At 41.8% G+C, this 16,564-nt stretch overlaps 1 protein-coding gene across 5 annotated transcripts in view; it reads right to left on the bottom strand.

Moving 5' to 3' along the window:
• Positions 1 to 16,564, bottom strand: part of LOC126356243 (tyrosine-protein phosphatase non-receptor type 4) — a 172,249-nt gene that overhangs the window by 94,995 nt on the left and 60,690 nt on the right. For all 5 annotated transcript variants that reach the window (XM_050007069.1, XM_050007073.1, XM_050007070.1 and 2 more), the window contains exons 7-12: positions 15,895 to 16,015; positions 6,676 to 6,763; positions 4,628 to 4,780; positions 4,258 to 4,490; positions 3,624 to 3,800; positions 3,391 to 3,547 (exon numbers count right to left, since the gene is read on the bottom strand). In XM_050007069.1, the coding sequence (XP_049863026.1) occupies positions 3,391 to 3,547; positions 3,624 to 3,800; positions 4,258 to 4,490; positions 4,628 to 4,780; positions 6,676 to 6,763; positions 15,895 to 16,015 (929 nt within the window). The remainder of the gene's footprint in view (positions 1 to 3,390; positions 3,548 to 3,623; positions 3,801 to 4,257; positions 4,491 to 4,627; positions 4,781 to 6,675; positions 6,764 to 15,894; positions 16,016 to 16,564) is intronic.

The raw sequence follows: 16,564 nt of genomic DNA, 5'->3' as shown, positions 1-16,564 counted from the left end.
TCAGTGAGTTCATTCCCCAGGATCCCAAAGTGATACAGGTCCCACACACAGACCACCAAGTGGGAATCCTGGATAGTCAGGACCAAGGAATCGCAAGGGTAACAACAGTGAAGAGCTTATAAACTGCTGAAAAGGTTGCTATACATGAGGAAGGACTCACTGATGCAGGAAAGGATATACTCAAGAGCACAAGAGATGGTTAACAGTGCCAACTACGCAGTGTAAACACTGCAGTCATCCGACAAGGAGCAGAGTGCGTTACATCCTGCACGGACATAACCAAAGCCAGTGTGACCAGCAAACACTGATCTATTAGTATAGACTACTTCTGAGCCCCAAAACATGCCAAGAATGAAGAAGAACTGGTGGCTGTGGATTTCAGGATGACCAGAGTTATTCAGACCTTTCAACGAGTCAAGACAGAGGTTGGATGGAGGGTGTCCACAAAGTTGTACACGAAAAGGCCCGGAGAAGAGGTGCAAGAGGGGAAAACAGGAGTAGAGAAAACAGGGAATAGATGTACATGGCAATTGTAACCTCAGCCGTGGAGACCTGGGCTACCACTGCAGGCGGATCTTTGTAACTAGAAAGAAGAGACCACAGTAGCACCGGGGAGCAACATATGTTTAACATACATAAGCCATCAACTGTTGTCAGTGCAGACCTCACAATGGTGGTACCCCTGCCTCCACAAGGAGGCTGATCATGGATCTAGTCCAGAATGCACCAGCAGCCAGTCCTACTCCACAATGATATATCGGATCCAGCATCTGTAATGTCAAAGGTGACACTGAGCTGTATGCAAGACTCACGTCATCTAGACGGGAATGCATAAATGCTGTGTAGAGCCATATCAGAGTAGAGTGGTCCCCACCCCAGTTGGTGTTTCTGAGGTATCAGAAAGCATTGAGGTGTGACAACATGTCCACTTTAGTTTACAACGATGGGGAAGCCTTCTCAACCACACATTGCAGAATGATGAGAAGTCCACTAGATTGAGGGACTGGCTATCGAGGAAGAGATCTGGATGCATGTTAATGACAAATGTGTAACGCAGGTCTTGGCAGCTGAAAAATGGAAGCAATGAATGAGAGTCCAAGAGTACACTCGGCATATAGTTCTCTGCAGTCTGTGTTCAACAACTATCATCACAGATGAACAAAAATAAATGCAAAAATCATCAGCAAACAAAAAGGGGGATACCACAGGCCCCACAGCCACCACAAGACCATTGACAGCCACTAAAAAGAGAGGGACACTCAAAAAGAGAACCCTGTGGAACACCACACTCCTGCAGAATGGAAGTGCTATGGGAGGTGCCAATCTGTAACTGACAAGTGAACCATCAAAGAAAATTCCAGATAAAAATTGGGACCACGCCAGAGAGGCACTAATCTTGTAAGGTGGCAATGATGTGGTGGCACGATGTGGTGTCATAAGCTTTGGGCAGATCAAAGAAGGCTGCAACAAGGTGTTGAACCAAGACAAAAGCCATTTGAATAGCAGACTCCATGTGACCTAAATTATCTACAGTAGAGTGGCCTTGGCGAAAACAACCCTGGGTTGAACTCAAAAGGTCCTGGGATTCAAGGATCCAATACAGCCTTCCACTCACCATACATTCAAGTAACATGCAAAGGGTACTGGTTAAACTGACTGGATGATAGCTCAGCGTGTGAAGATGCGGTTTACCTAATTTAAAAACTGGAATAATGACACTTTCTCGCAATTGGGAAGGGAATTAGCTCTCACTTTAGACATTGTTATAAAGGGCAAATATATGACATTGGTTAGCCACCGATAAGTACAGGAGCAGTGTCCGGGTAGAGAGCAAGGTTTCTGGCTAATTCCCAGTTGCCCAGTTGGCATTGTAAGGATCCAGGCAGTGGGGAATGAAAAATAAAGGGAGTCATTCCACGTGGTGTTTGAGAAGACCGAACAACTGAAATGTTATATTCTTCTGCAATCTCTCTGACAGTCCGTCTTTCAGTGGCACGCACAATTTTGTTGATGTTCCTAACAAGCAATTTTACAGGTTCCACAGTGGGACAGTCTTCTGTTGGGGAAAACCTGAGGAAGAAGGAATTGCTGAAGTAGTTGCTGAAAGAATGTAATCGGTCAGACTCCATACAGGCTCGTCAATACCGTCATGGTGGTGGAGCAGTTGGGATGGCAGCCGAAGATAAGGCACCCCACTCTGCATTAGCAAAGGCACACTTGGGAGGGCGTCCAGGCGAGTAATGCTGAAGAAAAGGTAAGACAATCAGAAAATGATTGTGTTGCACAAATCACCATTAACTCCCCACTGAACGGATGAGCTAAGAAGGGAAGATCAATGGCCAAAAAGTTCCACATGCCACACTGAAGCGTTTGGGTGCTCCAGTGTAAGTCCTGCCAGCAGGCCTTCAACAATCCTGCATCAAACAGTGGTCATAGTGGCACCAAATAGAGTGTTACGGCTGTAAAAATCTACAAGGAGAAGGGAGGGAGCTTCCAAAGGAGAGCAAGAAGAGCAGGAATCATAGGAGGGAGGAGATGACAACGGCATATTGTTACTACTGAGTCTAAATGGGTCTGAAAGGCCACTGCTTCCAGCACAGTATGAAGAGGCACCCAGGAACTAACAAAGTCCACGTGGACCAACAGACAGACACCACAGGATGCTTGCAAAGGACCAGCCCAGTTCTGGCAGAAGGCCTGGAAACCACAAAGAGTCAGCAAATGAGTATCCACAGAACGAGATTCCTGCAGTACAACACAAGCTACAGAATAGAGAGGAGGAAGAAGAGACTGCAATTCTGAAAGGTGATGATAGTAACTATTACAGTTCCACTGGAGAGTAGTACAAGAGGCTAGATGGAGGTCAAACAGCCCAGAATCGATCATTGTGCCGAGTCAGTGTCTGTCACCAGTAAGGATAGACGTCATCCATGAGATGGCAGCACTCTACGCTGCACAGAACTTGAGTGACAGTGATGAGACTGAGGACTGTTTTTGTTGCCATTACAAGGACAGCATGTAAACATTAGTTTTCTCCATTTGCACAGAGTGACACCTATTGAAATTCATTGCCAGTTGAATGAGTCAGTTGTCCAATTATGAAAATTTTTGGCCAACGTATATACAATAGAAATGCTAGTCCCACACTGATAATACCCAAGCAATAATCTGGTATATCTCTCATTCCTGGCATTCTAGCATGTGATAAAAGTTAGCTATGTGCTCTATAACACACTTTAACAGTAGAAAGATAAAAAAAGACAAATATTTCATATTGCCAAAGACAGTCTTACATGTATGTTAAGTAGAATGTATTAAGATAAGTATCGACACTAGAGAGAGAGAGAGAGAGAGAGAGAGAGAGAGAGAGAGAGAGAGAGAGAGAGATACCTGTGATTGTGTATCTACATATCCAGGTATTTCATACACTCCAGTGCTCACACTTCGATCGGTTTCAGGCTCATCATCTACATAACTCAATGTACGGCTTGCTGAGAGAGGTGAGAAGTGAGGTCTTTCTTCAGTGCGATCAATAAATCCACCCTCACTGAAAAAAATTATATTCAGTTTTTAATGTCTGAATTATATTTTCCTATTCTACTTCCATGATCAAATGTACTTACTCATCTGAAGGGTGGGAGGCTTCACCCCACGCCCTGCGTGGTTCTCTAGCACCCAAAGAGGTTACTTTGTTATCGTATGAACGAGAAGGTCGTGTAGAAGGAATAAGTTTTGATTTCTCTTCAGCAATTACTGGCGCAGGGACTGTTTGGCGAATAAGCCGCTTGCTGGGAGAAGATCTGCAACAGTACATAGTATCTCAATTTTCAAGTGACAAAAATTCTACAGTGTCTAAGGGCTACTGCAAGAGTGTGGCATTGTTCTGGTTAATACAGAGGCATGTTACTGAATGGAGTACAGTTTTATCAAAAAAATTTATTAAAATTTGGAAGTAGTGAATGAAAACAATGTACAAAAGTGAGAGGAGGATTCCAATCAACTGCAGACAATTGGTGGGTGTGTCACAGGCACAGAAGGCTCACATGAAGACCCTTTTTAAGCTTTTGTTTTCCTAATAACTTTAGTCACAAACACCTATCTTTTTCTTTTTAAGTGACAACACTATTACAAAAAACAGCTATCATAAAACAACTGCAACAATAAAACCAGTGAAAACTTTTTCACTTTCATACAGAAATGGCTCTATGTGAACATTTAAAATCACAACAAAAAGCATAAAACATGTTATTACTGTACCTGATAAAATGCCTTTCAAGCCTGGCTCTGTGTCTTCCTTCTTCTATTGTCTGGAATTCTGTGCGGCCAGAATATGTGAATTTAGAGCCAAGAGAAAGGTGAAACCTTCTGGTTCGAGTCTGTGGTGAATGCAGCCTAAAGAATGTGTGATACTCAACACATGATTTCCATAAATTTTTTGATGATCGGTACGTTGTCATATTGAAACCCAACAGGGTATCATAATCCTCAGACTGTAACAAAGGTGACATTAAATACTAAAATATGCCTTTTTCTTTACGATATTATTCCACTAATTATTAACCAAAAGAAACAAATTTAACGTGTTTATATAAGGGCACTACTTTGTTTTAAATTACAAATGACTTACTGGCTCCCTTCGAAGTTGGATGAAGAATTGCTTCCGTTTGAAAGATATCTTAACTATCTTGGACCATGAAAAAATGTTAATTCTTATTCCATTGTGGAACACTACAAGTCCTAAAGATGTAACTCCAAGCTGTATATCTTTATTTGTTGAATCCTGTGTACACCATCGAAAAGCAGTCAGAGACAGGATATAAAAGCAGATTTATTAATACAGCTAATATATTTCTTATTCGAAACACTATTACACGCTAAAACAAATATGTAACTTCTTCACAGATGAACCTCAGAGTGCGCTAAATCTATATTAGAAAAGATCATTTATTGATGTATATCATTATGGTACACAATTAGTAAAATATCAAAGTTCAATCAAATGAGCAAGGACAATTAACAGTAATAGCACAAAATGTTTTGAAAATACTTCACAAGAGACAGTCTTGGGCATTGTAAGCAAAACATAAATAAATAAATAAAAACCACCACCACCACCACCACCACCACCACCACCACCACCACCACCACCACCACCACAACAACAACAACAACAACCTCGATGTAATGCGCGATAAATTCCTGAAATTATCTGACTCATGCCTAAACCAGTTGACAATGACATCTGCAAGGTCTCTAAACTTTAACTGAAGTTTCATAGTATGTAAGTTTTCAAACAAAATATGACACAAAAACTTCTTGGAACACTTGCTTTGTTTAAAAACAGGTTAAAAATGGAACTACACCCTAATCTCTCCGAGATACAAGAAAATCCAACATCCTCCTGGCCATCAGCCTACAACTTTCATGATATGAGCAGTCACGAGTTTTAAAAACATCGCTTTCCCAAATCCCTGATGATTAAAGAACAGACATTTATATATAATTTGTATTTAAGAAATCTACTCCATATGTGTGTTAGTGAAAAATGTATGCAATCATGTGCAAGTCTTAACAAGTGTTCTGAAAAATGACACACACCATCTGTCTTCAAGACTCTCGGAACATACAGGTACATTAACGACATATGAGAAATGTCAACCAAGTACTCTTCATTCAATTTTAGAAAACGCAAGAGGTAAATAAGTCAGCAGCTTTAAATGTTATTGATTATTGCAAACATTTTTACATACTCCATCTTTCACACCTGCACAACGGAACTGGCACATAGCCTGATGTCTACATTTTCTTTCAATAGTGCCACACTGCAAGAAGACTTTAGTGGTATATCAAATTTATAAGAAATAAACCCAAGCTTTTTGTGAGCCACCAAATGACACTGATATGATACAAAAGAATGCCCGATTGTGCACGTTAAACATTCTCTGCTAGTACGACTTTTATTGGGAAGGAACACCAATTTTCCATCCAGTTGATCAGTCTAACAGACTTGGAAAAAAAACTCAATTTTATATAAATGTGTTTTTAAGTTTCCCCTATGAATTCATCAGTTTCAGTTGAAAACCGTCCAACCATCGTCAAGGAATGTTGATGACAATTCGGGACTGAGCGCACGTCGGAGATAGCAAGAATAAGGAAGGAAATAAGATCCTTTCTTTTCAGTGGAACTATCCTGACATTTCAACTGATTCAATACAAAACACCACACACAAGCTCACAGTGATGCTCAGGCAGAGTTTTTAACCCAGCTTTTCCTGAATGCTACTCCAACATGTTAACGAATGTCCCACCTCACTCAGTATCAAAAAACAAAATAATGATGTCCTAACTGCACGTTCCTTACGAAAAATATCAGTATTTTCTGGCCAGTTCAGTAGTACAGAATCTCAAAGATCTTAATGCTTTCATTACAGGAGCAATATGGTATTTCACCATTTGAGAGAATCACTACAGGGAATAAAACGACTGGCTTTAGAAACTAAGTGGAATCAAATAGTGACAGCTTCAACAATTGCTACAGACAGCTCCCACCAACCAAATGTAATCTGGTTTTCTTTCTTTCACTGATCACTGTATCTGCATCACAGCAGAACATGACAGTACATCTCCTCCTCAATAAAAAGATAGTGAATTCGATGTCTTCAATATTATACTTACTCTAGCACGATGCAAGTCCACACCATACATATCCAACCTCTTTGCATGTTCAAGGAAGTTGAATTCAGCATCGGCTGGTGACTGGCGCCTTGTGGAGAAACACAGTAAGCATTATAAAAATTGTGATAAAACATAGCACTAAAAACAAGACTTGCTTTTAAAAAAAATTGTAAAACACTGAGAAATAATGACAGTAATAGTAAGTATAAGAGACTCTGGTGAATGTTTGGTGAAAGTAAACCTCTTATACAAACATCAACACTTATTTTCCGTATAATGATAATCACTTTTTTTTTTTTTTTTTTTTTTTTTTTTTAGGGAAGGAAAACAAAATACCAACCAGCAAACAACAAATCGGAGTATGAACCATCAACACTTTCACAGAAAATATATCAAATTCAATTGATGCATCGTTTCTTCACGCACAGCCCTCCTCCCCCTTAAGTGTGGGGTACTTGGGAATATAAGCATACATAACCCTAACTTGACATCCGGTTCTTTTGTGGAGAATTGGTTGCAGCACCAGAGAAGCCATAGTTATGGTCCCAAGCACAACCCATACTGAGTAATTGAATGTAGAGCTTGTGGTTGAGACCTGCATGGATGTGTAGAGGCATTGTGTAACCATGGTTCTCATATGCTATCCAAAGATGGTGACAGCATAATGGTTCACACTCTCAATTGACACCTTGCTGCATTAGCATTTTGCAAGGTATGCAACACATTGTTTCCATATCGCAACACTTGGAAAGGTCCAGCATATCAGGGGTGACAAGGGGCCCAAACTAAATCAGTGTAGAGGACAACACAGGAGCAGTCCACCAATGCTCTGCATGAAAGAACTGAATGTTCATTATGGTGCAAAGCATGTGGCTATTGGTGCTTTGTGACATGTTTCTAAATTTGCTGTATCCATGGTGGTAGTTCCAACTGATCTGGCAATGGTGCAGGTGTGAGGTAGTCGGCCAGAATCCTAAGTGGCTTCCCACAAACCATTTCAGCCAACAATGAATCACATGTCAGATTTATACGCCATCTGTAGTCCTGAAAGGGCCAGAGGTAGTGCTTCCATCCAGTTCTCTTGATGACACTTGTGAGTGCCCTTTAAAGTTCCATACCATCTTTCAACCATCCCACCTACTGTCCTACACTCTTAGTCTATGCTGGAAATATCACTTTGCCACGAAGAAAAATAATCCTGGTCCCACTCCTAATGATCCAAATCCCCAAGACACTATCCAAATTGAACCCTGCCTGGAATAGTTCCGTCCTCCATCACAGCGGGACCCACCTCTTCATCAAAATCACCCTCTCCAAACCTTCCAGGAATTTCTCACTTCCAGCCTTGCCTCTCTATCTTTCTTGAAAAACCTTAATCCTACTCCCAACATCATCACAGCCGAAGCCCAGGCTATCCATGATCTGAAAGCTGACCGATCCATCATCATTCTTCCGGCTGACAAGGGTTCCACGACCGTGGTACTTGATCGTCGGGAGTATGTGGCTGAGGGACTGCGTCAGCTTCCAGACAACTCTACATGTAAAGTTTGCCAAGATAATCCCATTCCTGATGTCCAGGCGGAGCTTCAAGGAATCCTCACAACCTTAGGCCCCCTACAAAACCTTTCACCTGACTCCATCAAACTCCTGACCTCACCGACACCTCGCACTCCTACCTTCTACCTACTTCCTAAAATTCACAAACCCAAACATCCTGGCCGCCCCATTGTAGCTGGTTACCAAGCCCCCACAGAACGTATCTCTGCCTACGTAGATCAACACCTTCAACCCATTACATGCAGTCTCCCATCCTTCATCAAAGACACCAACAACTTTCTCGAACACCTGGAATCCGTACCCAGTCTGTTACCCCCGGAAACCATCCTTGTAACCATTGATGCCACTTCCCTATACACAAATATCCTACACGTCCAAGGCCTCGCTCCAATGGAGCACTTCCTTTCACGCCGATCACCTGCCACCCTACCTAAAACCTCTTTCCTCGTCACCTTAGCCAGCTTCATCCTGACCCACAACTTCTTCACTTTTGAAGGCCAGACATACCAACAATTAATAGGGAACAGCCATGGGTACCAGGATGGCCCCCTCGTATGCCAACCTATTTATGGGTCACTTAGAGGAAGCCTTCTTGGTTACCCAAGCCTGCCAAACCAAAGTTTGGTACAGATTTATTGATGACATCTTCATGATCTGGACTCACAGTGAAGAACAACTCCAGAATTTCCTCTCCAACCTCAACTCCTTTGGTTCCATCAGATTCACCTGGTCCTACTCCAAACCCCATGCCACTTTCCTTGACGTTGACCTTCATCTGTCCAATGGCCAGCTTCACACATCCATCCACATCAAACCCACCAACAAGCAACAGTACCTCCATTACGACAGCTGCCACCCATTCCATATCAAACGGTCCCTTCCCTACAGCCTAGGCCTTCGTGGCAAACGAATCTGCTCCAGTCCTGAATCCCTGGACCATTACACCAACAACCTGAAAACAGCTTTCGCATCTCGCAACTACCCTCCCGACCTGGTACAGAAGCAGATAACCAGAGCCACTTCCTCATCCCCTCAAACCCAGAACCTCTCACAGAAGAACCCCACTTGTGACTGGATACTTCCCGGGACTGGATCAGACTCTGAATATGGCTCAGCAGCAGGGATACGACTTCCTCAAATCCTGCCCCGAAGTGAGATCCATCCTTCATCAAATCCTCCCCACTCCACCAAGAGTGTCTTTCCGCCGTCCACCTAACCTTCGTAACCTCTTGGTTCATCCCTACGAAATCCCCAAACCACCTTCCCTACCCTCTGACTCCTACCCTTGCAACCGCCCCCGGTGTAAAACCTGTCCTATGCACCTTTCCACCACCACCTACTCCAGTCCTGTAACCCAGTAGGTGTACACTATCAAAGGCAGAGCCACGTGTGAAAGCACACACGTGATTTACCAACTGACCTGCCTACACTGTGACGCTTTCTATGTGGGAATGACCAGCAACAAACTGTCCATTCGCATGAATGGACACAGGCAGACAGTGTTTGTTGGTAATGAGGATCACCCTGTGGCTAAACATGCCTTGGTGCACGGCCAGCACATCTTGGCACAGTGTTACACAGTCCGAGTTATCCAGATACTTCCCACCAACACCAACCTATCCGAACTCTGGAGATGGGAACTTGCCCTTCAATATATCCTCTCTTCTCGTTATCCACCAGGCCTCAACCTCTGTGAATTTCAAATTGCCGCCACTCATACCTCACCTGTCATCCAACATCATCTTTGCCTCCACACTTTCGCCTCGACTTACATCTCTGCCCATACTCTTTGCCTTCAAATATGTCTGCTTTTGTCTGTGTATGTATGTGTGTGTGTGTGTGTGTGTGTGTGTGTGTGTGTGTGTGTGTGTGTGTGTGTGTGTGTGTGTGTGTGTGTGAGTATATACCTATCCTTTTCCCCCCCTAAGGTAAGTCTTTCTGCTCCCGGGATTGGAATGACTCCTTACCCTCTCCCTTAAAACCCACATCCTTTCGTCTTTCCCTCTCCTTCCCTCTTTCCTGATGAAGCAACCGTTGGTTGCAAAAGCTTGAATTTTGTGTGTATGTTTGTGTGTATCGACCTGCCAGCACTTTTGTTTTGTAAGTCACATCATCTTTGTTTTTTGGTATATTTTTCCCACGTGGAATGTTTCCCTATAATGTTGAAAAGATTGGACACAAATTGCTGGTCCTGGTCTGATGTAATGCGAAGAAGAGAGTCAAAGCATGCTAATCTGTAATGAACGTTTTTGCAAACATCTCAGCCAATATGTCGGTAGTATAGCTGCTGCCCATCTGTCTACTGTTGTCATTGGATACTTGTTACCTTCTGAAGGCAGTAGAGGGCCCACAAATGTTTATGTTTAAATGACCAAACCTCACTAGGAACTGGGGATACATCCATACCTGCACCAAAACAGTATCCCACCTTGCAATGCCAACACTGAAGGCACAAGCAAGCCCAGACGAGAGCATCATTTTTTACTGATGGCCACACAACATGGTCGGTTAATTATTTAGTCATAGCATTTCACCTGAATGTGCCAAGTTGTAGACACTTTTCAAAATTGCAATGAAATGTATGGTGGTCACTTCCAATTTGAGACATCACACCATATTTTAGAACTGCCACCTAACACCCTGACTTGCTTCAGCCTCAGCCCGATGTAAAGATCATTTAGTAGAAGTTGCAGTTGTTGATCGATCGCTTGGGCCATGGCGAGATTGTTGTAATTAAAAACGTTACCCAAACTGCAAATGTGTGAAAAGTAGTCAGTCACTATGTTTCCCGTACCTCTAAAATGACTAAGTCCATGGTAAACTGACAGACAGATTCAGTGTTCCTGAATTGACAAGGGGGATATTTATCACTGACATTTGAAAAGCTGACATGATAAACCAAATTGCCGTAGTATAAATCATCACAGGCGGGCTTCAATTTGAGGGTGAAAATAGCTCGTGTTCTCATAAGTCGCCAGCAGTTCCTTATTCTAGGCATTCTATTTGTTTCATCCTGGATGTAAGTTTTTTGGGAGGTGAGGGGGGGGGGGGGGGGGGGGGGGGAGACCACGTAACAGTTGCCGATGTTTGTCGACTTTTTGGTGTACAGTGGCACAAATTTCATTTTGGCTGGTGTCTGTATCAATGGTAAATCATTTGGATAGTACAAGGTTGGCAAGCAGCACTGCCTTCACAAGGCTCGCCTCTAGGTCATGGAAAGTTTTATCCATTTCTGGAGTCCATTTAGAATTCATCTGCACTTTGTGCTGTGAGCAGGGACTGCATTTCTCTGAGCTGCTTGAATAGTTGCTGTCGCCAGAAGATGACAGCAATAAAAAAGATTCACTATGACTAGAAAAATCAATTTTTGGTTATTCCTTGGCTCCAGAAAGTCACATAAAATGGATTACTTCTCTGGTAGTGGGTACGTATCACGAGCCAAGATCCTATGGCCAAGAAAGGTTATTTCGATTTCACTTGTGACACACTTCTAATTTAACAAAATGCCATGGCCATCATACTTCGTGAACATGTCTCGTGTAAATGAGTGTTAGATGAGAAAGGCCACTGTTTTTGGTATATCATTAGGCACTTGCAGAACATGGTTGTAAGGCCTCATGACCATCAAGAATAGTGGAAACATCTACACCTACCACAGCACGTGCAAGTTCTTGGATATTAGTTATGGCATACTTATCTGGTACAGTTCTGCGATTCAATACGCACAGTCACTGCATGGATGGCACGAGCCACCCTTCTCACAGACCATGTACAGAGGAGATGCCCACGAATTGACATATGACTCCCAACTGAAGCATTTCTTCAAAGACTGCTTTAGTCTCTAATAGGTGTTCTGGTGCAATCCTGTAGGCGCACTGTGAAACAGGTGGACCTGGGATCCTATGTACTTAGTGCACAGTATTGTGCTTAACACCACACTATAGTGTAAATCTCTATGGGCATCGACAAAAATTCTACAATATGCACAATATTAGTCTCCTGAGAGAACTGTGTGACTATGTCAACTCTTCTTGGCGTGCTACCAATAGGATGGCCCTGAGTGCCAATTACTTTGTGACTGTCAATCCCATTTATTAGGCATGTGTTTGTCAATAAGTACAAAATGGGGAATAAAATCAGCACCTGACATAATCTCAACGATGTTAGTAACCACAAAGGTCTTATTTAAACAGGAAGCAAATTATATATCAATCAGTAGATCTTTGTGGCTTTGAGTAGGAAAATAGTAGTTTACAGCTATTAAAATGAAGAGAATCATCAGAAATTACATCAGTTACGCACAGGGCAGGGAGTGTGCTGACCTCTGTGAAGCTGTTAATATTGTATCACAGACACAGTCCCTTTGAATGTACCCACCCAAAGATGTAAAACACGCATGAGCAGCACCTATTAGAATGGAGGTGGTCCAACAGCTAATCAGTTCCACTCATTCCATCAGGAAGAAAGTACACGGCTCATGTTGTTTGTAGTTCAGCCGTGCCTAGACAGTCAATACCGTGGTTCAATCATGTCCGCATTGTTACTTCGTGCCAGGAAGGGCTCTCGACAAGGAAACTGTACAGATGTCTCTGAGTGAACCAAAGTGATGTTGTTCAGACATGGAGGAGATACAGAGGGACAGGATCTGTCGATGACATGTTTCGCTCAGGCTGCCCAAGGGCTGTTACTGTATTGGATGACCGTTACCTACGGATTATGGCTCAGAGGAACCCCGACAGCAATGCCATCCTGTTGAATAAAGCATTTCGTGCAGCCACAGAATGATGTGTTACGACTCAAATTGTGTGCAATAGGCTGCATGACGCCAACTTCACTCCCAACATCCATGGCGAGGTCTATCTTTGCAACCACAACACCAAGCAGCGCGGTACAGATGGACCCAACAAAATGCCAAATGGGCCACTCAGGATTGGCATCACGTTCTCTTCACTGAGTGTCGCATATGCCTTCAACCAGACAATCGGGGAGACGTGTTTGGAGGCAACCCGATCAGGCTTAACGCCTTAGACACACTGTCCAGCTAGCGCAGCACGGTGGAGGTTTCCTGATGTTTTGGGGTGGCATCAGTGGGGCTGACGTACGCCACTGGTGGTCATGGAAGGCACCGTAATGGCTGTACGACACATGAATGCCATCCTCCAACTGTAGTGCAACCGTATCGGCAGCATATTGGTGAGGCATTGGCCTTCATGGATGGCAATTCACACCCCCATCATGCACATCTCGTGAATAACTTCCTTGAAGATAATCTTCCTTGAAGATAAGACTTCCTTGCTCGATTAGAGGTGCCAGCATGTTCTCCAGACATGAATCCCAATGGACATGCCTGAGATAGGGTGGAAAGGGCTGTTTATGGACGACGTGACCCACTGACCACTCTGATGGACCTACGCCGAATCACCATTGAGGAGAGGGGCAATTAGGACCAACAATGTCTTGATGAACTTGTGGGTAGTATGCCATGATGAATACAGGCCTGCATCAATGCAGGAAGACATGCTACTGGGTATTAGAGGAACCGGTGTTTACAGCAATCTGGACCACCACTTCTGAAGATCTCACTGTATGATGGTACAACATGCAATGTGTGGGTTTCATGAGCAATAATAAGGGCAGACGTATGTTTATGTTGATCTCTTATTACAATTTTCTGTACACGTTCTGGAACTGAGGTGATACAAAACTTTTTTTTTTTAAGTGGGTCATTCCACCTCAAATCAACTAACAGTCTGAACCTTGATATCTCAGATTTGTCAAACGTGCATTACCTAAACAAGTTTTTAATTTTTTTTAAAAACCTTCACTAACGTGATAGCCTTCAAATAATCTGAAGTTATGATGTCCCATGATTGTAAATCGAAAATGTTAATCCATTATAGGCTGTCATTAATGGTAAAATTGGCATTAACCATCAGCAGGTGAATGTCAGACTGGACACACAGAGCCCCAAGACCTAGCATTAAAAATAATTGCAGCCATTAAAATTTATGGCTGAAGCAAGGAAAAAAAATTTTGGACAATGTTAATGGTCTGTGAAGTTTGTGATTTCTTCAGAAGTAAATAGTACCACCTACCCAAAGTACTGAAGCATCGAAGGATCACTCACAATTAAGCAAATGTGAAAATGGCGACAGTTTGTCATGCCAAAGCTATGGATCAGTAACTGGCAGTGGTATACTAGAAGTTCATATTGGCAAATGATTTATACCTAGTTTGAAAACACAAATCACGCAATTTTCTGTGATGGAAAATATAAACATCAATGAACCTATGGTAAAGAATTAGTTGCAGTATATGTGGCCAACCAATATCGTAACCTACTGGTTCCATGTCTGTTATAGGAATGCGTTTGATTATTTTTTGCTTTTATCAAGGTACCTCTGCAAAAGACCCTCGGTTAGTAATGTCACTTTCATTTTTTGGGACTTGCCATAGGTCAACCATAACTGTCATCCAGATATACTGCACTGGTAGCTTGCCGAAGATTTGCTCCTTTTCATATTTTTTCATTACAGATAATCATATGATTTGTGGTGTCAGACTCTGAATAAATGTTTGCCAATGTGAGCTTCTATAACACCACCAGTTACCAGTCCCTTGCAATAGCACAACAAACCACTCCGTTTTCATTTCTCCTTAATGGTGAATGTTCATTAAGTGCTATTCTATTTATGGTAAGTGTTATTATTTACTTCTGTAAAACCCAGAAAAATTACATACCAAAAACACTGTACAAAAAATGTTTACATACTTTAGCAATAAATTTTTATGCCTCTAATTATTTTTTTATATTACGTCTTGTCATCCCTTGTGTCCAGTTTGGTATTCGCCAACTGGTGGTTAATGCCAACTATACTACAGACAGTAGCCTATGATGGATTAAAACTTTTTATTTACAAATGAACTATGGGACACCGTAGCTTCCCAAATGGTTAAGGACTATCATGTGAGTGAAATTAAAAAATTCAAAAAATGCATGTTTAACAAAATATTTTGAAAGTTCACAAAAAAATTCCTTTTTTATAAAATCTTATTTTAAAAACTGCATTTTAATTAACAGTGGACCACCTGAGGATGCTCTTTTAACGGAGCAAAACGTAATGTTCTCACTAAAGGATTACAGAGCAGCTAAAGCGGTTCGAGAGTCCAGTGTGCTAACCACTGCACCACCTCACTCGGTAGGAGATTGGAATGTGGTGATTTCCTTGCGAGGTGGTGAAGTCAACGAACTCAAAATGAAAATATGATTGCCATAATAGACTGATGTTTAGTGTAGCTCAAGATGTACATTCGTCATTGCAAAATCCTATTTTTATGTCTTACTTCTGATTTTGCCAAAATTTGCGACAGTGGGATTAAATTCTAACCTACTAGAATAAAATATCAGCTAATTTTATTTATGAACCATTGAAAATTATGAACAGGCATTTTGAACTGCTAGCAACAACTGACTCACAATTCTTTGTATTCTGTTCTCATTGTTCATCATACGAGTTAACCTCAGCATGCAATGCACATGCCACCAACATCACAAGCACACTTTTAGTAATAAATTAAGTCCTGTAGTGCCTCAAGACTAAAACACTCCATTTTTAAAGGTTCACTTTGACGATAATATGCTGAAAACTTGCATTTACATACTTGTGTAATTTATGTAGCTCTGTGATTTTCTTTTCCATCTCTTCTGTTTGACCAGGTATCAACTGTAGCCCAGAAAGATATCCAGGAAGGTGTTCATCAGGTTGATAGTCACCCAGCTCAGCTGTAAAAAGCATAAAATCATTCTTGTGTGTCTCCAGAATAGGAAGTAGTGTAGTTAGTTAGTTAGTTAGTTTCATGTTAAATGGTTCCTTTGCACAACAAATCATTATGACGTTGAGTGAGTCATCTTATGTGCACAATGGAAATTAATTTTTTATTGCTGCTCTATCCTGAACATTTATATGGAAGTTAGTAATCCTACCTACATCCTTTGTTTTACAGTAAGAGGAAAAGTACCTGTGTACTATACAGACTGCATGAATATGACAATTTATTACCCACAATATACCCTCACATTCATTATAGCTGTTGATCTGTGAGGCAACCCACCTTGGTGGTCAAATTATGAATAGCAGCTTGGCTTGACATTTCGTTGAAAGAACAAGATGTAGTTGTAGTAGCTAGCAACTGAAATTATATAACTTGGCAAAAAGAAAATGTAATAAGAGAAATTTCTGATGTTCAGACAGAAAAACTGGAAAATAATAAAAATCCCGAAACTGTAATGCAGCTGTCCAACACATCTCTTATTTCACGAGTAGTGCCCTAT

Source organism: Schistocerca gregaria, chromosome 3 (assembly GCF_023897955.1).
Source record: "Schistocerca gregaria isolate iqSchGreg1 chromosome 3, iqSchGreg1.2, whole genome shotgun sequence".
Taxonomy (NCBI): domain Eukaryota; kingdom Metazoa; phylum Arthropoda; class Insecta; order Orthoptera; family Acrididae; genus Schistocerca; species Schistocerca gregaria.
Note: the sequence above shows the minus strand (reverse complement) of the source record. Positions and strands in the feature narration are given on the sequence as shown.